This window comes from Sapajus apella, unplaced genomic scaffold, assembly GCF_009761245.1.
Source record: "Sapajus apella isolate SASKATOON/1434 unplaced genomic scaffold, GSC_monkey_1.0 scaffold76, whole genome shotgun sequence".
Taxonomy (NCBI): domain Eukaryota; kingdom Metazoa; phylum Chordata; class Mammalia; order Primates; family Cebidae; genus Sapajus; species Sapajus apella.
In genome coordinates, this window is record NW_022437016.1 from 6,074,237 (window position 1) to 6,099,742 (window position 25,506).

Genomic DNA, 25,506 nt, shown 5'->3' on the forward strand with positions numbered 1-25,506 from the left:
GCAGTCAACAGGTGTTACTAAATGAAAATGATTTACAAATTTTATTTAATCTAAAAAAAATCAGAATGTATAGGCCATACATAGGAGAGAGGGCATCCCCCCAAACTCTTTATGTTTAGTGAATAAAATCAATGTCATGAAGCAGAACGGTGGTTGCCAGAGGCTGGGGAAAAGAGGGAATAGACAGTTATTGTTTAATGAGTATAATTTCAATTGTATAAGATGAAAAGAATTCTGAAGATGGATGGTGGTGATGGTTGTAGTACAACATTATGAACATATTTAATATATTGAACTGTACACTTAAAATAGTTATGACAATATTTTATTTTATATATTATACCACATTGAACAAAAAATCAACATCATGAATGAAATTAAAGCAAAGGTCATTTTAAGAGAATATTTCTCAGGCCAGGAAAGACTTGGCTGTAGCCTAATTAGTAGCGATATTAACAGTAGGGAACTGGTCGGCATGGAAACACACACACAAGAGACTCAAGTTGCCAAGGGAGATGATCAATCTGGGGACTAGAAAATTCTAGTCACTTAAAAAAAATTTTGTTACAAAGCAGGGATGGTTTATCAACATCACCATGGCCTAAATGAAATATGCTCATGCAGAAATCTCTGAATAGGTGATTTGGTATGCAGAGTGCTTTGGCTTTGCTGTTTAAGAGAGAACACTGGAAAACAAGTGGGTGTAGGTGTTGTCAATGAAAAGAAAGATTATCCTTTGTAAATTAATGAGATGGTGTCCTATTTAGGCATATGTCCCTTCTGTTCATTAGGAGTAAGTTTCCCTCTTTTTGATCAACTCAAGATTGACTTTATGGGTATGAAAAACCCAAAGCAAAACCCTCAACAATGATGACGTACCAATAAATGAAATGACAGTTTAGGAATCCTTCTGGATAGCATGTTATCACTTTTCCTTCCCCAAACCACAAGAGGGTAAAATTCATTGGTAAACAGCAAAAAAGCATTATATGAACACTATAAACATTTTTTAGAGATTTTAAGTCTTTTTTTCAAAGGAATAATAGTAACAAAAAAACAAAAAGGAGCTCATAAAAAGTATTTGAGTATAGAGAACATAATTTTAATATTACACACTACTCATTTTTCAAGGAATATATCCAAGACTTTGAAAGTGGAATCAGAAATGGAAAAAGGATCAAAAAGAAAAAAAAGTTAGTGAAGAGAATCCAGAAATAATTTGGCAGCAGGTTTTTTATTTATTTTTGAGACAGAGTCTTGCTGTGTTGCCCAGGCTTGTGTGCAGTGGCACCATCTCAGCTGCAACCTCCACTTCCCAGGTTCAAGCAATTCTCGTGCCTCAGCCTCCTGAGTAGCTGAGATTACAGGTGTGTGCCACCATGCCTGACTAATTTTTATATTTTTAGTAGAGATGGGGTTTCATCATATTGGCCAGGCTGGTCTCGAACTCCAGGACTCAAGTGATTTGCCCACTTTGGCCTCCCAGAGTGCTGGGATTACAGGCATGAGCCACTGCACCTGGCCCTGAAGTAGGCTTTTAAATAAAATTGTAGGTCCATGAAAATTTTCTGAGGGAAGAAAAAATCTTCCATCCCGTTGCAAAGATTAAGGCAGTGAAAGGAATCTGAAAAACACTGAATCTATTATGACCAAGCTTGCCTGCTCTTAATGCATTCCAAACTCCTAGTTCCATTTTGCATTTCAATGTAGAAACACAACAATTTTGGTGACAAAGTAACATCAGACATTCCATGATAATTCTTGGGGGGAAGGAAGTCTCTTTTGTGAAATACAGATGGAGCCAAATGCCTTAGGAGAAGTTTTGGTCAAAACGTGGTCCTCTACATGAGCCTCTAGAGAAATCATTCGGCTCCTTCTACTGCTGTCGTGGAAATAGGTTTCACATAGTATGGACCCTCACTCAGGTAAGTTCTGAGCCTCAAATAATTTGGGTTCCCAAAGATTTCTGCAATTGTCTTGGAATTGGCAAGTGCTTTCACTAGTTCATATTTGGCATCCTTTGAAGCTTTGTCATGCTCCACAGACCGGTCCACCACATATTCTACAAAACCTGGACTGTTAAACATAAGTTTCTGAGCCCAGGGTTGGTTTGCAATGGCCTGTAATGGAAGGCAGAAAGAATACAATTCCTCTGAGTTGAAGTTAAGTTTGTTAGTGGGATGGCACAATATTTACAAAGAAATCTGGCAACATGAACTTTAAAAATGTTACCTTTTGTCTTGAGTAAATTCCTTCCTGAGAATCTAACTTAATAAAATAAAATAATCTTAAATACAAAAAAATCCTTGTATACAAAGATGTTCATAATAGTGTGAAAATTACAATATAAATAATAATGGGGGAATGGTTACATAAATTATGGTATATAGCAATAAAAAATAAACATTAAGAATAATGTTTACAAAGAATAGGAAATGACATAAGTAAAACTGTTATATGAAAACAGCAGATGCAAATTATAAATAATGCATGATTACACAGTGGAAAAATGAAAACTAAAGTAGAAAAGACTAACTTCAAGATACTCATAGTACACAAATATTTTCAAGAATGTTCATTGTAGTATCATTTGTAAGATACTATCTAAATCTTCATTTACAGGAGAATGATATATTGTGGCTATTCAATGAAATACCAACTTTCTAACTGCCTCTTAACGTAGACAAATTAAAAAAAAACATTGAAGGGGAAAAAAGCAAAAACCACAATTACTTTTGCATCAACCTAACAGAATGATACAAACAGCATGATATCATTTACAAAGTTTATGAATATCTAAAATACTGTGTTTTATTTAAAGGACGCATACAACATGTGGTAGAAATATGAAATCATGTATGGACCCTAACTTTGTGACAGTGATTTTACCTAAGAACAGAAGAAAGGGAATACCACTGGGCAAAGGTAGGAAGATATAACTATGTTTGAAATATTTCACCAAAAATAAACACACACTAATATAAAAACTAAAAGGAAATGCACCAAAAGCTATCACTTTATGGGATTTTTAAAAATTCTACTTCTAAGTATTTTCCAAATTTTAAGAGTAAGTTTTTCAAAACCTATTACATTTTAATGAAAAAGAAGTAACAATCCAGCTTATGGCCTTGTTTTTTTTTAAAGACGGGGTTTCACCATGTTGGTCAGGCTGGTCTTGAACTCCCGACCTCAAGTGATCTGTCCGCCTTGGCCTCTAAAGTGCTTGGATTACAGGCATGAGCCACCACGCCCGGCCCTGGCCTAGTTTTTTCCTCTCAAAATGTGTTCCACGGACAAGTAGCATCAGCATCACCTGAGAGCTTATTAGACATACAGGGTCTCAGGCTCTGCCCCACAACTACTGAATTAGAATCTGCATTTTAATAAGATTCCTAAGATTAATGTTTGAGAAACTGTGGCCTACTTCACAACCAAGCATGAATGTAAGCAGGAATAAAAATAGTTATCCCAACTAGTAAATAAAAATTATTTTTTACATACTTTTGCACTGACCTAGAAAAAAAATTATTTCTACAATGGAACCAGCTAAGCACAGGATAAAGAAGAAGAGCAAAACCAAAATAAACTAATAATGAAAATACTAAGCAGGAGCCAAAATGGCCATCTCATACAGTGACCCCTTACAAATATTTTTTTTTTTTTTTTTGAGACAGAGTCTTGCTTCGTTGCCAGGTGCCAGGCTGGAGTGCAGTGGCGCGATCTTGGCTCACTGCAACCTCCGCCTCTTGGGTTCAAGCAATTCTCCTGCCTCAGCCTCCCGAGTAGCTGGGACTACAGGTGCATGCCACCACGTCAGCTAATTTTTGCATTTTTAGTAGAGATGGAGTTTCACCATTTTGGCCAGGATGGTCTTGATCTCTTGACCTCGTGATCCGCCCACCTCAGCCTCCCGAAGTGCTGGGATTACAGGCGTGAGCCCCGCACCAGGCCAGCTGAAGCAGTCTTAAAGAATTGTTTCTGAAGATTGTAGGAATACCTGTATTCTTCAAGACTCAGATCCTGTATCGCATCCTCAGGAAGCCTTCCCTCATTTGTCCCTGCCATTCTCTTTATTCCCTCCCAGTCTAGGCCATGTATGCTGTCTGAGATCCCATTATTGATAAGATTACTAAAGTGATTACTACCTTTCTATGCTGGGGCTACAAAGATAAATCAGATATGCTTCCTGCTCTCAACCAACTCTACTTAATAGGTGAGACAGGTCAATAAACATTTGCAACATAATATAACAAATAGAACACAAAGGTATAATCCTTACCACAGCTGTAATTACATAAGTAACTGTACAGTTATATTTACTGCCTTCCTCCTTCAATAGACAGGAAACTACAGGAAAGGAAGGTCTTTATGTATTTGGTTTACTGTTGTATGCCCTTCACTGAGCAAAAACAGAAACTCAATAAATATTTGCTGAAGAAATAAATATATGCAACACAGGAAAGCCAACATTGTTTAACTCAACCTTGTCAATCTGGGCAAAGTGTGCTGAAGACATACCTGAGTTAGTCCTTGACAAAAGAGTAAGAGGTAAAGAAGCAAAGTTAAGGAAGAGTGTTAGATACAGAGAGCCCAGCAAAGGTTCAGAGACACAAAACAGTTTGATACCACTGGAACATTAGGTGCCAGAAGCCTTATTTCCTGCAGGGGAAATAAGGCTTAGGAAGACCAGGGCTAGGTCAACAGAGGATGGCAGATAAAAATTCTGGAATTAACCATGTGATCACATAGCATCCTGTTCAAACCTCAAACAGCACCTAGTATCTTTTACTGAAACAATCTGTTTATAAATCTGTCTCCTTCCTTAGTCTCTAAGGTAGCAGAAGGTACACTATGCACTTGTGCATCCCCAGAGATGGCACAGGCTCTGGCTCACTGTAAGTACTCAAGTGTTGAACTGGCAGGGTTCCAGAAGGACCCGTGGAAGAGAATACCTACTGTGAACACTTTTAAGGCAGCACAGTGTAGTTCAGGGAAGGGTTGACTGCTAATGCCACGGAAGAGCTCCAGTGGATCCCGGGATAAAGAAGAAAACCAGGATTCTGTCATCCTCAGAAGGTCATCAGTCTGCTGCTCAGGCTATAGGAAAGAAAAGGAAAATCTCATCACAAGGTTAACTCATCTGGAGAAAAGAACTTATTTGGAAGTCAGGACACCTGGGACCCACTGTCCTTTATTAATTTCCCAGTCTACTTACTGGTAAGTACAGAAGAGATGAAATTGCATCCAAACATCTAATTTTTAGCTCCATTGAGGCATTCTTTGCTTGATGTCCTATTCTCACGAGCAAGCGTTCAAAGCGAGTTCCTTTGAAGGATAACAATGAGATTCTTCTTCATTATGGTAAAATATACACAACATAAAATTTACCATTTTAACCATTTTTAAGTGCATAGTTCAGTGCTATTACGTACATTCACATTGTTGTGCAACAATCATAACTCTAGAACTTCTTCATCAACCCAAACTGAAACTCTATATCTATTAAACAATAATTCCCTTTCTTCCCTAACCTCATCCCCTGCCAACCACCATTCTACCTCCTGTGAACTAGATTCTTCCAGGTGTATCATCTAAGTGGAATCATATAGTATCTGTCCTTATGTATCTGGCTTACTACACTAAGCATAATGTTATCAGTGGTGCAGGTTCCTACATGTTGCAGCATGTGCCAGAATCTCATTCTTTTTAAAGGCTGAGTAATATTCCATTGTATGTATATACCACATTTTGTTTATTGATTCATCTATCAATGAACATTGAATTGCTTGCACCTTTTTTTGGTTATGAATAATGCTGCTATGAACATGGGTGTACAAACGTTTGTACAATTTTTTTTGGTATATACCTGGAAGTGGAGATGTTGGATGAAGGAAATGTAAAATGTACAAGGGTTACAGTTTCTCCACATCCTAACACTTATTTTATGGGTTTTTTTTTTTTTAAGTAATAGCCATCCTAATGGATATGAAGTGAAAAATGAGATTTTTTAAATTATGCTGTCATACACTATGATCTCTACCAACCCAGACCAATACAAAAATAAGCATATAATTAGAGAACAAGTGACAGGCCTAGAACACACAATTACATGCAACACAGCATATATAAGGCAAAGTCATAAAACTGGAATTAAAGGACCTGGACTTGAGTAGCAGCTGCCCTAATTAGTATGACCTTAGAAATTTTCTTAACTCCTCTAAGTTTTATCTACCTTATCTGGAAAATGAAAATGACAGTAGTATGTTCTTTGCAGGTATGTAAAAAGATTATGTCATAGGTAAAAACACTTAGAAAACTACATAAAACAAGGATATTAGCTATGATACGCAATAGCATATTAATTTATTTTTATATTTTTTATTTTTTTGAGATGGAGTCTTGCTGTGTCACCCAGGCTGGAGTACAGTGGCCTGATCTTGGCTCACTACAACCTCTGCTGCCCAGGTACAAGCCATTCTCCTGCCTCAGCCTCCCAAGTGGCTGGGATTATAGATGAATGCCACCACACCCAGCTGATTTTTGTACTTTCAGTAGAGACCGGGTTTCGGCATGTTGGCCAAGCTGGTCTTGAACTCCTGACCTCAGGTGATCCACACTCCTTTGCCTCCCAAAGTGCTGGGATTATAGGCATGAGCCACCTTGCCCAAACTCTTTTTAAATTTTTATTTTTTGAGATGGGGGTCTCACTCTGTCACCTAGGCTGCAGTGCAATGACGTGATCATGGCTCACTGCAGCCTTTATCTCCTGGGCTCAAATGATCCTCCCACCTAAGCCCCCCAAGTCGCTGGACTTATAGTCACGCACCACACCACACCTGGCTTTTTTTGTTGTTGCCTAGGCTAGTCTGGAATTCCTGGCCTCAAGTGATCCTCCTGCCTTGGCCTCCTAAAGTGATGGGAGTATAATACGCATGATAGTTTTCAACATATGTGTATCAAGAATTTTAATAATTGGGCTGCATATTGTTTTGTGTGTATAATTTGTTGTGCTATTGATCCTCATGGATGTATGGATGCTCCATAAGAGTATCTTTCTTTTTTCTTTCTTTTTATTTTCGATAAAGTCTCATTCTGTTGCCCAGGCTGGAGTGTAGAGGTGTCATTTCAGCTCACCGCAACCTCTGCCTCCTGGGTTCAAGCCATTATCCTGCCTCAGCCTCCTGAGTAGCTGGGACTACAGGCACGCACCACCATGCTCAGCTAATTTTTGTATTTTAGGTAGAGAAGGGGTTTCACCATATTGGCCAGGTTGGTCTTGAACTCCTGACCTTAAGTGATCCACCCACCTTGGCCTCCCAACTTGTTGGGAGTACAGGGGTGAGCCACCACGCCTGGCCTTTTTTATGTTTTGAGACAGAGTCTTACTTTGTCACCCAGGCTGGAGTGCAGTGACATGATCTCAGCTCACTGCAACCTCTACCTGCCAGGTTCAAGCGATTCTCCTGCCTCAGCCTCTTAAGGAACTAGTGCTGTGCAACATCATGCCTGGCTAGTATTTATATTCTTTAGTAGAGACAAGATTTTGCCATGTTGCCAGGGTGGTCTTGAATTCCTGAGCTCAGGCAATCCACCCACCTTGGCCTCCTAAAGTGCTGGATTACAGGCATGAGTCACTGTGCCCAGCCAGAAGTATCTCTCTTAACATAAAATCTTATTTAAAAAACTTTTATTTTCCTTTCTTGACATTACAAAAAACCCCCCAAAATTTCATATTCACAACAACCCTAAGAAGTAGTTGTTATGCCATTTTTATAAATGAAGAAAATGGGCTAGAAAAGTGAAGTGAGTAAATGAAGTTCAAAAAGCAAAGTCAGAGCTGGATGCAATGGTGTGCACCTGCAGTCCCAGCCAATGAGGATGAGGCAGGAGGACTACTTGAGCCCAGGAGTTTGAGGCAAGCCTGGGTAACAGAGAGACACCCCCCATCTCTAAAAAAAAAATAGAAAAGGAAAGGAAAGGAATAGAAAACTCAAGGACATGAATCTAGGCCTTTCTGACTCTAGCCCATGGTCTTTGTACCATGAAATCTAGCCAAAGAAGACATAGAGGGGAAACAGAAAACAATATTTGGTTGAAACTCATTGGTAGAAACCTAAACAGTGAAAAGTAAAAAAAAAAAAAAAAGGGGGGGGGGTTTCAGTAGTAATTATTAGACTTTCAGACATGAGTCCAAGGTCACGGTTAACAAGACTGCAACCCATAAAATAGTTTCTACAACGTAGTTAACCCACCAGCAAATGAACTTACATATTGAACCCTTGTCAAAAATTAAGATAACCCTGAACAGAGCCAAGTCATACCAACCTGTTTTCTGTAAAACCTGTTTTCCTTCAACATTGGATCCCAAGATTCCAACTGTGTCTACAGCTACACCAATCATAGTGGGGTCCTGACTTTCTATCATTTCAAAGACTTTTTCCATAAAGACAGGATAACGCTCACAGGTCTGTTGAGGACTATCCATGACAGCCAGGTTTCCAAAAAACTTCACGAATCCTAAAGAGATTTACAAAAATATATTTTAATAGGGTAGCAAGACAGCATGAATTGTGGGCCCTATGACTTCATAGGAACAGAAATGAACTGCAGGCCAGAAAGTGGAGAAAGGTTAGAGTAGTGTGTCGCCTGGAAATCAGAGATACCATTAGGAGATTCTGAAGGACCTGTGATGTGTGATCCTGAGAGAGTCAATGGAGCTGGGACCAGCTATTGAAGTACCGTCATATGCAAGAGGGAGAACAAAGAACAAGGATCAGTAGATACAAATTACAGGAAGGCAAGTTTAGAGTCATTACCAGGAAGAAATTTTTAAATGGATATGTTCATTAATAAAATAAGCTAGGCTACCTAAGGAAGACATACATAGCTATTTTCTAAAAGTGTTCAAGAAGGACTAATCAACCATGTCCCAGAATAAAATGGCAAGAGTAGATCCTACCATAGATATGGATTCCCAATCAGAGGCATGATTACTCTGTGAAACAAACTGAAAATGTCATTACTAGTATTTTCATTTATGTTTTTGTTGATCTTCAAAAGAAAAATATCCTAACGTTCTAAATAGCACTGATGTTTCCAGAAAACCAAAGTCAACAATACACAGCTCCCAGAGCAATGGACTCCCCATCATTAAGAGGCTATATATAGGTATCTTCTTTTTTAAAAAATTAACTTTTAACTGGCAAACTAAGGTCATATATCTTTATTGTAAACAATGTATTCTGAAATATGTATATTTTTAAAACTGATTTTTCTGCTTTCGTGAAAAATGTCATTAAATTTGGTAATTTTGTAGCGAATGCACTGAATCTATACAGTGCTTTGGGTAGCACGGACATTTTAATATGAATATAGGATATCTTTCCATTTATTTGAATCTTCTTCAATTTCTTTCATCAGTTGTTTTTTTTTTATTTATTTATTGCATTTTAGGTTTTGGGATACACGTGAAGAACATGTAAGATTGTTGCATAGGTACATACATGGCAGTGTGGTTTGCTGCCTTCCTCCCATCACCTATATCTGGCATTTCTCCCCATGTTATCCCTCCCTACTCCCCACCCACCGCTGTCCCTCCCTTATTTCCCCCCCACTGATCCCAGTGTGTGATGCTTCCCTCCCTGTGTCCACATGTTCTCATTATCATGTTTTTATGATAGATCTTTAAATTTATTCATAAATATTTAATTTTTTTGAATGCTATTGTACATGGGAATGTATCTTTGATTGCTTTTTCAGAGTTCACTGTTAGTGTGTAGAAATGCTGATTTTTATGCACTGATTTTATATCTTGTAGCTTTATTGAATTTATTCATTCAACAGCTTTTTGTGGAATCTTTATTCTATGTATTAATATAAAATTATGTCAGACGTTTTTATTTCTCTTTCCCTCTCTCTCTCTCTTCCCGGGCTCAGCTCACTGGAACCTCCATTTCCTGGGTTCCTGGGATTCTCCTTCCTCAGCCTACTGAGTAGCTGGGATTACAGGCACACACCACCACTTCGGACTACTTTTTGTACTTTTAGTAGAGACGGGGTTTCACCATGTTGGCCAGGATGGTCTCAAAATCCACTCCGCTGCCCAGGTTCAAGCCATTCTCCTGCTTCAGCCTCCCAAGTAGCTGGGATTACAGGTGCCTGCCACCACACCAGCTAATTTTTGTATTTTTAGTAGAAACGGATTTTCGCCATATTGGCCAGGCTGATCTCCAACTCCTGACCTCGTGATCCGCCCACCTTGGCCTCCCAAAGTGCTGGGATTACTATGTAAGCCACCACACCTGGCATAAGCCAGGATGGTCTTGATCTCCTGACCTCGTGATCCACCCACCTCAGCCTCCCACAAATAAAACATGCACCATCATTTCCATAGGTATCCGTGTTTCTTACCTGGCAAATAGAAGCTAGAGAAAGGGTCTGAATCTGCCCCAACAATTATATTAGAAATTTGGTCAATTACTCCTTCTTGAGCAAGGTACTGTCGTCCATGATGAGTATATGCCAGTGACGTCACCATTTCTATACAGGTGGCTCTAAAATGTCAGAAGGGCAAAAACAAGGAGAGTTTGCACAGGATTTGCATAGTTTATAAACTGTTATCATATACGTTATCTTATTTAATTCTTCCCACCACATTTGAAAGGTCAATGGTCTTGGCTCCTCTTTTTAGATGAGGCACTAAGGCCTAGAAAGTTGCAGTGACTTATCTGGAATCACATTGTTATTACAGGCAGAGTTTAGATCTAAATCTTGACCTTCTGATTTGAAGTCCACTACTGTTTCCACTATAACCTAGCTGCTTCCTAAAATATTTTTTAAAATTTTATTCTGAAGTATCAAACATACACAAAAGTAATGAGAATAATACAATAAGCCCCTATATACCCATAACCTGATTTTATGGTTATGAAGATTTTGCTTTACTTATTTCATTTTTTTCCCTATTTTCTGTTGAACTATTTTAAAGCAAATCCTAGTCACCCTGCCATTTATCCCTGCATACTTCAGTATGCATCTCTACAAAACACAAGTGTTTCCTCACACAATTATAATGCCATTGCCACATATTAAGAAATTAATAATAATTCTTTGGTATTATCTCATATCCAACCATGATCAAAGAAAATAATAAGATTTATTTTTACAGTTTATAGTTGATCCTAAAGTGTTTTGACTAACCATTTACAGGTTTTTTTTTTTCTGTATCATGAAATTTGATACAATGCTAAAAAATAATTAACAAAAATAATTGTCTCATTAGGTTGAGACACTCAAATGCACTGAAGCAGTGTAACTAGTGACTGATTTACTCATATAGGTTTAACAAATTCAGCCATGTTTAAAGAACACAGGACGATCAAAAAATCATTTAAGATAAGAAAAATCAAAACTTATATATGCAAAGATAACTATAATGCTATCATAACAGCAAAATACTTGAAGCAAATCAACTGTTTAATAATGAGGCGGTATTAGTAAACTGTGGAATATCAACAAAGAACGTTTGAAAGACATTAAAAAGGATTTAGGGAGTAGGGGGAATGGGGCTGAAGAGACTGGAAATAACATTTCTTGGAGAACCTACGTCAGCCATTGTACTGCTTCCTATGGTCAATTAGCTTAATACTTACAGTATCTTTTTTACAGAGTTATTGTTCTATCTGAGAGATGAGGAAACTGACTGAGGTGTAGAAAGCTTATAATAATCTGTCCAAGGCCAAACAGCTAATAAATGGTAGAAAGGCCTGCAAGCCAAGTCTTCCTCATTTCGAAAAGCTCATATTCTATTTTTTTTTTTTTGAGACGAAGTCTTGCTCTGTTGCTAGGCTGGAGTGCAGTAGCACGATCTTGGCTCACCACATCCTCCGCCTCCTGAGTTCAAGCCATTCTCCTGCCTCAGCCTCCCAAGTAGCTGGGACTACAGGCGTGTGCCACTGTGCCCGGCTAATTTTTGTATTTTTAGTAGAGACGGGGTTTCACCATGTTAGCCAGGCTGGTTTCAAACTCCTGACATCATGATTTGCCCACCTCAGCCTCCCAAAGTACTGGGATTACAGGCGTGAGCCACCGTGCCTGGCCTAGCCCATATTCTTTCTATCATGCCATGGTACTGCTATTTAACAATGCCAAAAAAATGCATATGATGAAATATTAGTAATACAAAATGGCAGTTACCATGCAATTACAACTTTTTAAGAGCACACAGACTTAGGGACAGGGAACACAGTCACTTGAAAGTTGCTGAATTGTCATGTGGGGCTTTGCCAAGTTCCAGTATGTTGTCACGACGTAACTTGAGCAATTTTCTAAAGGTCCCTCCTGCAGGACACACATCAGTCATGAGATTGCAACCTGGGCAAAGTCTTTAATAGAGAAAATCACAGACATCCCAAGGTTGTTTCCCAGCCCTTCAAAAGAGGACATTTCACTTTAAGAACTCTCAGTCAACACACCTGACCAACACATCCTCACCAGTCAGCTCTCTCAGGAGCTGGGTTACCAATCCACTTGTGGTACAGTAGTTTAAAGATTCTGGTGACACAGAAGAAATCTCTACAATTAGCTGAAATAAAAACAGAAAAAGAAAAAGGTCAAAACAGCCATAGGCCTGATAGATCTCATTTTCAGTTAAATGCAAGACTAAGTACTTTCTATAAATGAGTTTTTAAAAATCAATTATTTGTCTCTGTCTCTTTAAGTAGGAAAACTTCAGTGAACACATAAGACATTACTTTGGCACAGATTTTTTTTTTTTTTTTGAGACAGAGTCTCGCTCTGTCACCCAGATTGAAGTACAGTGGCGTGATCTCAGCTCACTGCAACCTCCGCCTCCCAGGTTCAAGCAATCCTTGTGCTGTAGCCTCCTGAGTAGCTGAGATTACAGGCGCACACCACCTGGCTAATTTTTTGTATTTTTTTAGTAGCGATGGGGTTTTGCCATGCTGGTCTTGAACTCCTGGCCTCAAGTCATCTGCCTGTCTTGGCCTCCCAAAGTGCTGAGATTACAGGCATGAGCCATCATGCCCGGCCTCTGTGGCACAAGAAATGTTCCATTATATCTGGATGTATCAGCACTTTCCCGCCCAAGCAAACATCAATCAGGGTATAAAAGCCTGAATCAGTAACAACAAATGGATTATAAAACCATTCACTCATTCAGGCATTCTGTCAGTCAGTCATTCTCTTACTCATTCAACAAGTATATCCTGAGGTCTTACTGAGAGACACAGGAAGACGCTGAAGGGTTTTAAGCAGAGAAATGACACAATTAGATTTGGACTTTTAGAAGACCATTCTGACTGCATGTGAAGACAGACAAGGGATGACAAAAATGGATGAGTGGAGTACAGTTTGGATGCAACTATAGTAGCCCAGGTGAGTGATACCAGTACATTAGTCTAGGGTGGTAGAAACTGTACTAATGAAGAGAAATGCATGGGTTTAAATAAAATCGACACAATATGATGACTGAATGGATATGTGGCAGGGAAAACAGGCCTCAGAATGAGCCAAGGTCTAATATTCAATTAAGTAGACTGTGAGACAGGGCCAGTTTGTTGCCCTTGTTTTTAATTAGGGGGATGGGGTGGATAAGGAAGATCAGGAATTTGATTTCTGCATGAGTTTGAAGGGCCTAGAATATGCCCAAGTGGCCAAGAGTGAGGAAGCAGTAGCGTATGAACATTTGAGCTCAGAAGAAAGGTGTCAGTTGGAACTTTACATTTGAGAGCCATCATCAGAGATGGGAAGTGAAATCATAAGTGAATTACAATCATCTAGGAATGAATATGAAGTACAGTGAAAGCGGGGCTTGGAACTGTTTTCATGAACTCCAACAATTAAAGATTCAATAGAGGATAATGAGCCAGGAGACTGAGAAGAAACTGAGAGGGAGAAGGAAAAGCAGCATAGTATGGTATAACATGCAAAGTAAGTGTTCTGAAGAGGGAATTAGACTATAGAGGATTCCATTGCAAATATGTACCCTATTAAGTATGTGGCCTTGGATCCATTGCTCCATCAATATGAGGTTAATGATAAGAACATACAAAGTTTACTGTAAGAATTAAAGATAATGTATGTGAGTATTTTAGCACAGTGCTTAGTACAAAGCTGGTACAAATAAGGGCCATTTCTTCTAACTACAAATTTTTTCAAGTCTGGTTTTAACATATTCTCTATCATAGTACTTATACTGCACTCTAAATCTATCTATCTATCTATCTATCTATATATATATATATATATATAGATAAATATATATATAGCAGAGGTGAAAGTGAGCTGAGATCACACCACTGTACTTCAACCTGGGTGACAGAGTAAGACTCTGTCTCAAAATATTTATCTTTCTAAATATATGTATATATATTTAGAAAGGGTCTTGCTCTGTTGCCCAGGCTGGAGTACAGTGGCACAACCAAGGCTTGCTCATTGCTGTGTCAACTTTCTGGGCTCAGTTAATCCTCCCACTTCAACCTCCCAGGTAGCTGGGATGACAGGCACACAACACCATGCACAGCTAATTTTTTAATTCTCTGTAGAGATGGGGTCTCGTAATGTTGTCCAGGCTGTTCTGAAACTCCTGGCCTCATGGGATCCTCCTGCCTTTGCCTTCTAAAGTGCTGGGCTGTAAGTATTTTTTGTGACTGTCTTTCATACTAGCCTGGAAATGCATCCCTATATTCCCAGCACCTACTATATGGCCAAACACAGATTATATACTCAATGAGCCATCTTGCTTCCCAGTGTAAGCCAAATTGCATTCTGCTTTGTAAGCATGAGAAAGTATGCTTTTAGTCTTACCTCATACACCCTGTATCGAACAATGTCATTTGTTTTCATTACACTTTTCAAATCATCCAGCAGATTGCTTTCAAATAAAGCCTCGAGTCCAGCTTGGGTTAGTGATATTCTTGACAAGGATTTGATGGCCTTATAAGGAAAGAAAATATCTCTTATGTCCTCAAAATACAAAATATTATTATCTACTTCATAAGACTGATATGAAAATTAGTGCATGGAATGCACCTTACCCAATGAGCATTCATTATGTTTTAGCTATTATTTATAATTGGAAAAGACACATGGTATTCCCCATAGAATTATGATGGATACTGTAGATATGTCTATCCTAGAAAATGAAAGGGGTTTACTGGTATTTACTTGACAACCATTTATTTTATACAATCCATATGAGGTTGCAAATTCAATTACACAAATCATTCTAAACCTTTACCTCTCAATTCAGAAGGCCTTTCTTTATCTTTTAGGACACTAATATTTCTGCACATTTAAGTCAATGATTCTAGTAGACTCACCGCTTTTGCTACAGATAGATTCTCTCCACCAATGCAATAAACAATTTGTTTTAGTAATTCAGCATTGTTTAGAATCTCAGTAACAGCATCAGAATTTTCAACAATTCTTCCAACCTGAAAGAAAAACAATCAGAAACACTATTCTAAAGTAGGGCAACATATGGTTAACACACAATGGTCCAATTTCATTACTGTGCAGTTATGAGTTAGTGGTCACAGCTCTATGTCAAGTCAGAAAAAATCAAAATGACCTAAATTCATTGGCACACATATGGTATAGTCACATCTGTGAAAGGAAAAAATAAAGTAGCTAAAGAGGTAAGATAGCTCAGTAGATGAAAACAATATAAACCCAGCTCTATTTTTAGCTACATTGACCTTGCACAAATTATAGCCTCATTTCTTATCCGTAAAATGGGAACACAATATTTAATTCTAGCACAGTAACAAAGATTAAATTAGACTGAATAGGCAAAGCCCTTGCTTCAGTATCTGGCATATAATGGCCAGTGAATAAACTGATATCATCCCCCACGCCTTTTTCTTTTTTTGAGACAGAGTCTCGCTCTGTTGCCCAAGCTGGAGTGCAGAGGTGAGATCTCGGCTCACTACAACCTCCATCTCCTGGGTTCAAGTGATTCTTCCACCTCAGCTTCCTGAGTATCTGGGATTACAAGCACCCGCCATCATGCCCGGCTAATTTCTGTATTTGTGTAGAGACGGGGTTTCACCATGTTGGCCAGGTTGGTCTCGAACTCCTGACCTCAGGTGATCTGCCTGCCTCGGCCTCCCAAAGTGCTGGGATTACAGGCATGAGCCACCATGCCTGGCCCCCTTTTTTGCTGAATAAACACAGAAAAGGAAAAACAGTAGTTCAGTATCTACTGAATAACTGTTTAGCTCCTACCATTTCAACAAGATAATCCTTAGCATCAGTTCTTCACTCAAATAGTAGGATGCTTTGGTTACCAGGATGATAAGAGTTACTGTCTGAATTGTTGGTTTAGCGACCTTTACAATAGCATTTGGTTCATCCAGTGTAACAGAATCTAACATGGCACAGAGCTATTTGAACACACAGGAATCTTTTTTCTTTAGACTAGGAGCTCCTTGAAGGAAAGTAATAGGTTTTGTTTATCTTGGTAACTCTAACAGCATATGGCACCATGCCTGGCATGTAAAAGTAACTCAGTCAGTATCTGATTAATGAATGATTCAGACGATATTTAATGGACTTCTTTCTTTAGCTTCTATCTCCCAGGTTATAGTTAGCTATGCACATTGGAATAGACCACACATTTCCTGCGGGGAGAAAAGAAGCAGAGGAGAGGAGAAAAGGGGGAGAGAAGAGGGAGGGGAGGGAGAGAGAGAGAGAGATACTGTGCTTTCTTGAGAGATACTGTGCTTTCTTTACCTTTCTGTCCCAGTACAGAATCTGGCCCGGAGCAGGTGGTCAATGTCAGTTCCTAGTAAAATTTCATACCTGGGAAAGAGTGAGGATTTTTACAGAATCATCAGAGTGAATTAGTCCCCTCTGCAGGTCAACCCTGAGGTTCCGGGCCACGTGAACTGGTTCCATAGCTTGGAGCAATCTCTCCAGAATGGATACACACAAAGTAGTCTTTTCCCTGAAGGAGACATCATAGATCTTATTAGTTCACGTCCTGCCAAGTAGGAAGTAACAACCTAATAATATCTGAAGGTTGGGTCAGCATCTCCTCCACACAGACTTCTTTTTGAAACAGCAGCTTTTGCTCACCTATTAAACATTTGCTAAGTACCTATTATGCACATTGCCTGTGCTGGGGCTACAAAGAAGAATAAGATATATTCTCTAGTCTTTTTTTTTTTTTTTTCTTGGGACGGAGTCTCGCTTTGTCACTCTGGCTGGAATGCAGTGGTGTGATCTCAGCTCACTGCAACTTCTGCCTCCTGGGCTCAAGCAGTTCTCTTGCCTCAGCCGCCTGAGTAGCTGAGCCTACAGGCGACTGCCACCACACCCGGCTAATTTTTTGTATTTTTAGTAGAGACGTGGTTTCACTGTGTTAGCCAGGATGGTCTCAAACTCCTGACCTTGTGATCCGCTCACCTTGGCCTCCCAAAGTGTTGGGATTACAGGTATGAGCCACCGTGCCTGGCCCGATATATTCTCTAGTCTTAAGGAGCTCAATCCAATGAAAGATAAAGAAAAACAAAAAAGGCAACTATAATACAAATAAATGCTATAGGCTAAGGCCAGAAACTATAAGAGCTTAAAAAAGAACAGAGGGTACAGGGAAGGCTTCCTAGAAGGGTAACATCTAAACTAAATTTTAAGAAAAAGTAGGAGTTATCTAGAAGAAACGTGTTTCACGTAGAGGGAATAGCAATAGCAGTGCATGAAAAGGCAGAGAGGAATGAGACACAGTGTTATACTTTCAAGGAATAAGTAGCTTGGTATGATTGGGGTCAGAATGGGAGACAGGTGGTAAGAAGGTGAAAGGGTAAGGTTAAGGACAAAAACTGAAACTGAAAAGATGCACAGAAGCCAGATTCTAACCGGTATTTCATATCATACTTGGAATTTAGACTTTTTCCAGAAAATCAATGGCAAGCCACAAGGTGGTCTTTTTTTTTTTTTTTTTGAGACAGAGTTTCGCTCTTGTTACCCAGGCTGGAGTGCAATGGCGCGATCTCGGCTCACCGCAACCTCCGCCTCCTGGGTTCAGGCAATTCTCCTGCCTCAGCCTCCTGAGTAGCTGGGACTACAGGCACGCGCCACCATGCCCAGCTAATTTTTTGTAGTTTTTTAGTAGAGACGGGGTTTCACCCAAGGTGGTCTTAAATAAATAAGTAAAATGATGAGATCTGACTTCTAGAAATCACTCTGCACCAGTGTTAGGGAAGAAAATTTCAATTACAAGGCAGTTAATGGTGAGAGGTGATGATGGAGTAAATCAGGGAAGCAGCAGTGGGGATAGAGAGAAGAGGGAAGTGCTATGAAAAAGAGCCTGGTGACTACCACTGGTAGATACAGAAGATGTTTTAAGAACAATTTTCTTGTCTCTTAATAGACACTACAAATAAATGGGCTAATATATTGTTAATAGTAGCATACAATTCAACTGGTACAACCTTTCGGGAAGGTAACTATGTAATACAAATGAAAAGCCTTAAAAATGAACATACCTCACCAGGCGCGGTGGCTCAATCCTGTAATCCCAGCACTTTGGGGGACCAAGGTGGATGGATCACAAGGTCAGCAGATCGAGACCACCCTGGCCAACCTGATGAAACCCCATCTCTACTAAAAATACAAAAAAATTAGCTGGGCGTGGTGGCGCATGTCTATAGTCCCAGCTACTAGAAAGGCTGAGGCAGGAGAACTGCTTGAGCCTAGGAGGTGGAGACTGCAGTGAGCCGAGATCGTGCCACTGCACTACAGCCTGGGCGACAGTGCAAGACTCTGTCTCAAAAAAAAAAAAAAAAAAAAGAACATACCCTTTTAATTCAGAGACTCCATTTTGCATAACTGAACCTAAGGTAGAAATAAGAATGTTTTTATATCCAAAATAATTGAAAACATGTATTTTCACAAAAACTTGTACACAAATGTTCACAGCAGTGGAAACAACCCAAATGCCCACCAAGTGATGAATGGATAAATGTGTTACATGCAGACAATGGAATATTATTCAGCCATAAAAAGCAATGAAGTAATGATACATATTACAACATGAATAAACCTTTTAAGTATTATGCTAAGTTAAATAAGCCAGACACAAAAGGCTTCCTTTTGAGAATGATTCTATTTATATCAAATGTCCAGAGTAGACAAATCCATATAGAAAGTAGATTCCTGGTTGCCAGAGGCTGGGGGAAAGGGGAAGAGGAGGAATGGGGATACATGAGTCATCTCTTCACAGACACTTTGGCTGCACACTTGGGTTGCGTTGCTTCTGTGCCTTTTACAATTTTAGCCAATCTGATAGTGTGCAGTAGAATCTTACTGTAATTTTAATTTGCATTTCCCTGATGATTAATGTTGAATATCTTTTTACGTGAATATTTACCATCTGTACTTCTTGTTCAGATCTTTTGCCCATGTTTTAATTGGGTTTTCTTTCTCTTTAAAAAGACGTGATCATAGGTAAAATTTACCATTTTAACCATTCTTGAATATACAGTTCTGTGGCAATAAGTATATTCACTTTGTTGTCCAGCCATCACCATCATCCATCTCCAGAATGTTTTCATCTTACCAACCAGAAACTCTGCACCCATTGAACACTTCCTATTCTCCCCTCCCAAGCTCCTGGCAACCACCATTCTACTTTCTGTCTCTCTAGATTTGACTACTCTAGGTATGTAAGTAAAAGCATACAACATTTGTCCTTTTGTGTCTGGTTTACTTCATTTAGTATAATGTCTTCAAAGTTCACCTGTCAGAATTTCCTTTCTTTTTAAGGCAACATGTACAATATCCCATCGTATATCCCATCGTATATGTATATACCCCATTTTGTTTGTCCATTCATCTCTTCATAGACACTTTGGTTGCACACTTGGGTTGCATTGCTTCTGTGCCTTTTACAATTTTAGCCAATCTAATAGTGTGCAGTAGAATCTCACTGTAATTTTAATTTGCATTTCCCTGATGATTAATGTTGAATATCTTTTTACGTGAATATTTACCATCTGTACTTCTTGTTCAGATCTTTTGCCCATGTTTTAATTGGGTTATTTCTTTTCTTGCTATTTAGTTTTGAAAGCTCCTTACATATTCTGAATACAAGTCCTTAATCAGATATATTCTTCACAAAGATTTTTTCTTCATTTGTGACTTTTCATTCTCTTAACTGTATGTAACCTTTAAAGAACAGAATGTTTAATTTTGGTGAATTCTACTTTGTATCACTTTGTTCTTTTTTTTTTTTTTTTTTTTTTAAGACGGAGTTTCGCTCTTGTTACCCAGGCTGGAGTGCAATGGCACGATCTCGGCTCACCGCAACCTCCGCCTCCTGGGTTCAGGCAATTCTCCTGCCCCAGCCTCCTGAGTAGCTGGGATTACAGGCACGCACCACCATGCCCAGCTAATTTTTTGTATTTTTAGTAGAGACGGGGTTTCACCATGTTGACCAGGATGGTCTCGATCTCTTGACCTCGTGATCCACCCGCCTCGGCCTCCCAAAGTGCTGGGATTACAGGCTTGAGCCACCGCGCCCGGCTTTGTTCTTTTTTTTAAGACAGGATCTCTGTCACTCAGGCTAGAGTGTAATGGAGCAATCACAGCTCACTGCAGCCTCCACCTCTGCCTCCTGAGTAGCTGGGAGCACAGGCATGAGCCACCATGCCCAGCTCAATTTGTTCTTGTATGGATCATGCTTTTGGTGTCATATTAAAGAAGTCTTTTAACTAAAGGTCATAATTTTTTCCTATGTTTTCTTCTAGAAGTTTTGTAGTTCTAGGTTTTATATTTAGGTCTATGATCCATTCTCATACACTGCTGGTAGAAAGGTAAAATAGTGTAACCACTTTGGAAAACAGTTTGGTAGTTGCTTAAAAAGTATACACCTACCACACCATCTAGCCATTCCACTCCTAGCTATTTATTCAAAGAGAAAAGAAAGGATATTTTTATGTAAAGACTTGTACATGAATGTTCACAGCAGTGTTATTTATAATATCTCCAAACAGAAAACAATTCAAGTCTCAAATGCTCACCAACAGGGGAATGGATAAACAAATTATAGTACATTCATACAATGGACTACTACTCAACAATAAAAAGAAATGAACTATTTATTCATGCCACACAGCTAAATCTCAAAATAACTATGCCGTGTGAAGGAAACAAAACAAAAGAATACATAATGTGTGACTCCATTTATAAAATCCCTTCCTCCCATGTTTGGCCAAAATAAGGGCAAGTTCATCTATAGTGATAGAAAGCAGATCAGAGGTTGCCCGGTTGAAACAGGGAGAGATTAGCAAGGGGTGTGAGGGAGCTTCTGGGAGTGAAAGATACATTTGCTATCTTGATTGTGGTGATGGCTTCACGGGTGTATATGTATGTCAAATGCCAACTTGTAAATTTTATTAAGTGCAGTTCATTGTATACAAATTATACCTTTAAAAAGCTGTTTTAAAAAAAAGTAGTGGTATGTTAAACTGTACAGTGCACAAATTTTAGGTCCTATATGACCCTTCTGTGCCAAAAGCCAAAGAGTTAATGCTTAAAATTAGTCTTGTTTGATTTTCATATTCTAAAGCAGTAATCTTAGGATTTAAACTCTCTCAAAAAAAAAAAAAAACTGTCAAGATTTTACTTTACATCTATAAGATCAGATTGTGAACCAATACACAGCAACCTATGTGGTTTAGTCAGGATAACAGCAATATATCTGGAGACTGCCAGATACTATCCAGAGAATTATTCCCACAAATTGCAATTGGTATCTACTCTGCATCCAGTTCTGAATTACTCTGTCTTTAAATTTCCATTAAAATTGTTCCCTAAAGCACTGCTCCTTCATTTAGCAAACTATCTTCTCATGGGCCTTAATCCTCAAACTCTCCCTCACTTCAGTTCCTACTGCTTCTCTGTTACCAACTTGTGGTATGATCTTTGAAAGTCTCTTCATCTCTAAAATGAAGAGGTTGGACTAGGTGGTCACTCTAAACTCTGTGAGTCTCATCTTTCATTGTGTATATACTGCATTGCCCTAAGAGGGATGCAGAGATGAAAAAAATGCAGTCACTGCCTTCAAAGAATTTACAAACTAGAAATAGACACACAGAGAACTACAACATAGGTAATAGTGTCAAGTATCATTTACAGAAATAACAATAATGTCCTTTAGCAGACCTGAGGCACAGTCATTTGCAACTAGAATAATTGAGAAAAATATTTTGGAGGGGATGGCTCTTTAGTGGGCCTAAAAGGATGGACAGGATAAACAGCAAAGTATTTCAGTTAGAAGGGTGGTATGAGTAAAGTTAGGAAAGTGCAAGTGACGCTTAAGGAAAAATAAGGGTGCCACATGGTAGCTGGAGCAGATGAAAAGAAGTGGAGTGGAGGAAAAAGGTGAGGTGGGAAAAGTAGGATGGAAATATACCGTAAAGGGCCCAAATGGCACTCTAAAAACTCACTCTAGGCAATGAGAAACCATGGAAAAGATTAGCACCAACTGACCTGAGATGTATGCTCACTAGGGTTACAGGGTGGGAAGGACTTGCTAGAAAAGGAATTTCAGAGGTAATGAGAAGTCAGATTAATACTACAGACCTAGCAAGAGAGAAAAAATGAGGGCTTGGATTAAAGAGGGGACAAATAAGATATTTCATAGGCAGACTTGAAAAATGTTAACTGATAGACTTCATGATTGGAGAACACGTACAAAAAAGGAAGGAATCTTAAGACGGTCATAGCCAAGAAAGCCCTCTGATAGCCAGTGTTGACTCAGTGGTTCATAATCTTTTCAAGTAGTAAGGTCACTTTAAAGTCTTTGGATCACAAACATTTCAAAACTCTTTTAAATGATCAAATTATCTAATACAAAGTGGGGTTTTTCTCCTTTTTTTCACCCAGAATCCAGGTAAGACAGAATTATAAAATGTTTTTTCTTTCTTTTTTTTTTTTTTTTTTTTAAAAGACAGTCTCTGCTGGGCACAGTAGCTCATGCCTGTAATCCCAGCACTTTGGGAGGCCAAGGCAGGCAGATAACTTGAGGTCAGGAGTTCGAAACCAGCCTTGGCCAACATGGTAAAACCCTGTCTCCACTAAAAAATTAGCTGGGTGTGGTGGTGGTCCAGCTACTATAGTCCCAGCTACTTGGGAAGCTGAGTGAGCAGGAGAATCACTTGAACCTGGGAGGCACAGGTTGCAGTGAGCTTAGATCCCGCCACTGTACTCCAGCCTGGGCGACAGAGCCTGACTCCATCTCAAAAAAAAAAAAAGACAGGCAGGGCCTCAATCTGTCACCCAGGCTGGAGTGCAGTGGGCAATCTCTGCTCACTGCAACCTCCACCTCCCGGGCTCAAGCGATCCTCCATCCTCTCGCCTCAGCTCTCAAAGTAGCCGGACTACAGGCAACGCCCAATTAATTTTTTGTTTTGTTTTGTAGAGACGAGGTTTCACTATGTTGCTCAAGCTGGTCTTGAACTCCTGAGCTCAAGCTCAGCCTCAACCTCCCAAATTGTTAGGATTACACACGTGACCCACTGCTCCTGGTCTATAAAGTTTTTTTTTTTTGAAGCGGAGTTTCACTCTTGTTGCCCAGGCTGGAGTGCAATGGCATGATCTCGGCTCACCCCAACCTCTGCCTCCTGGGTTCAAGTGATTCTCCTGCCTCAGCCTCCCTAGTAGCTGGGATTACAGGCCTGCACCACCACACCCAGCTAATTTTGTATTTTTAGTAGAGACGGAGTTTCTCCGTGTTGGTCAGGCTGGTCTCCTGACCTCAGGTGATCCACCCGCCTCGGCCTCCCAAAGTGCTGGGATTACAGGCGTGAGCCATTGTGCCCGGCTACAAAGTGTTTTTTAATCAAACACTTCTGATGTGTAAAATATCAAAAGTAAAAGTTGTCCTACTATTTTCAGCCCCATTTCCTTATCAATAGTTTCTGGTGTACCTTTGCAGATATTTCCAGTGTTGTGTATACAAGTTATAGAAGCCTGTGGGGTTTGGGAGGATTGTAATCATTTTTAAAAATTACAGATTAAAATTACAGATTCATAAATCCTGCAATTTTCTTTTTCATTCAACAACACAGAGGTCTTTTCATGTCCACATACATATACATACATCTACCTCAGTATCTTAAATAACTGCATAGTGTTACAGAGTAATAGTGCATAATTTGGAATCCCCTGTTAACGGATATTTAGATTGTTTCTAGTGTTTTGGTGTCACATATGATATGTTATAAATATTCTTTCTATGTCCTGATGAAAATCAGAGTGCCTTGATTGCTCTCTGACCTAGCCAGCGGCAAGTTTCCCTAGCACGCTTGACCATAAACCTGGGCCTTGAACATTCCCAGGCCGGATAAAGATATCTAGGTTGTTGCCCAAAACACTGAAAGAGGCTGACCTCAACCCTGAGCCAAATTCCTTTAAACTCTCATCTGAACTGACCCTGACCCCCTTCGCGGCGGACAAACCCAGGAACACCTCTTTTCTCCCAGTGTCCGTCTCGACAATCTCTGCAGCCCTCTGTGTTTCCCCCTAAACGCTTTTGGACTGATTGCCTTGGCATTCAGTGATTCTTTCTCGGGCATTTCAACCAGCCACATCTCGGGAAGGCTTGAAGGACTCCCTTGTGGGAACTCTCCTGCCTCTGCTTTTGGAGCAATTTCAGCCTCGGGTTCGAAAGGACAAAATAACTCCACGTTTTGTGCGCGTATACCTATATTAAATTTTCGTAACAAGAATGACTGGATGAAAAGGCATGTGAATTTAAAGTGCTGATGGTTCTTGCCACATTGGCAGGATAGGATCCTTTTGGAAGAGGAAACAAATCAAGAACATGTACAAAAGGATGTGGAATGCTCCTTTTAAGTGGACAACTTTGCTTTCCTCCTTTAACTCCTGTTTCAAGAAAACGGGAGAAAACTGACCCTGGGTACTCTCAGGCTGAATATGAACCTCGTCTCTAGCCTCTGAACCCAGGATCCTTCCTTCTCTGCAAATTTCGGTTACTTTCCACCTCCCCTGTGACTGGGAAAAGCGCTGTTCTTGCCTCTAACCACTTTCGTGTCCGTATTTAGGGGTGCCTCTCTCCTCGGCTCAAGCCCCCGGGGTCCTCTCACCTATGGTTCTCGTTGAGCAGAGAGAAAAGCGGGCCGAGGCGCAGCTCCGCCGCTTGCTCGCGAAGCTCATTGAGCGGCACGGCCTGCAGCACAGAGTGAAGAGCGCGCAGCTCCTCCAGCGGCGCTTCCAGCCTCGCCACCTCCCTCAGCAGCGTCAAAGCCTGCGCCGCCATCTTGCCCCCCAACGCCGGGGTTGGCTAGACAGCCTAGTTCCCGGGATGCTTCCCTGAGCCTCGCGAGATCTGCTGATCACAACATCCCTGTCCCTGAGATTGCTACAGGGCTGCCAAGCCTCGCGATAAGTGTCCGTTAGGGCCTTGTCAACTGTAGCCAGTGGCCGCGGCTTCCTCAGTGTGGCGTCATCTGGGGTGCT

The 25,506-nt window shown here is 39.9% G+C and overlaps 1 protein-coding gene across 1 annotated transcript; it reads right to left on the minus strand.

The window, feature by feature from the left end:
- Window positions 1-309: 309 nt before the first annotated feature.
- Window positions 310-25,448, minus strand: PSMD5 (proteasome 26S subunit, non-ATPase 5). The gene is made up of 10 exons (XM_032251449.1): window positions 25,134-25,448; window positions 16,825-16,969; window positions 15,342-15,455; window positions 14,827-14,955; window positions 12,474-12,583; window positions 10,411-10,553; window positions 8,326-8,517; window positions 5,216-5,325; window positions 4,957-5,097; window positions 310-2,120 (listed from the first exon to the last, which is right to left on the minus strand). The coding sequence occupies exons 1-10, from the start codon at window positions 25,304-25,306 to the stop codon at window positions 1,863-1,865; spliced, it is 1,515 nt and encodes a 504-aa protein (XP_032107340.1). The 5' UTR covers window positions 25,307-25,448; the 3' UTR covers window positions 310-1,862.
- Window positions 25,449-25,506: the final 58 nt, after the last annotated feature.

Excerpts from the sequence above, each read along its gene's own strand:
- PSMD5 (XM_032251449.1), bottom strand. The coding sequence starts at position 25,306 with ATGGCGGCGCAGGCTTTGACGCTGCTGAGGGAGGTGGCGAGGCTGGAA. Across the intron at positions 16,970-25,133 it reads CTGCTCAACGAGAACCATAG|GGAAAAGACTACTTTGTGTG; the intron begins GTGAGAGGACCC and ends TGTCTCCTTCAG. Across the intron at positions 2,121-4,956 it reads CTGCCTTAAAAGTGTTCACA|GCCATTGCAAACCAACCCTG; the intron begins GTAGGTATTCTC and ends CTTCCATTACAG.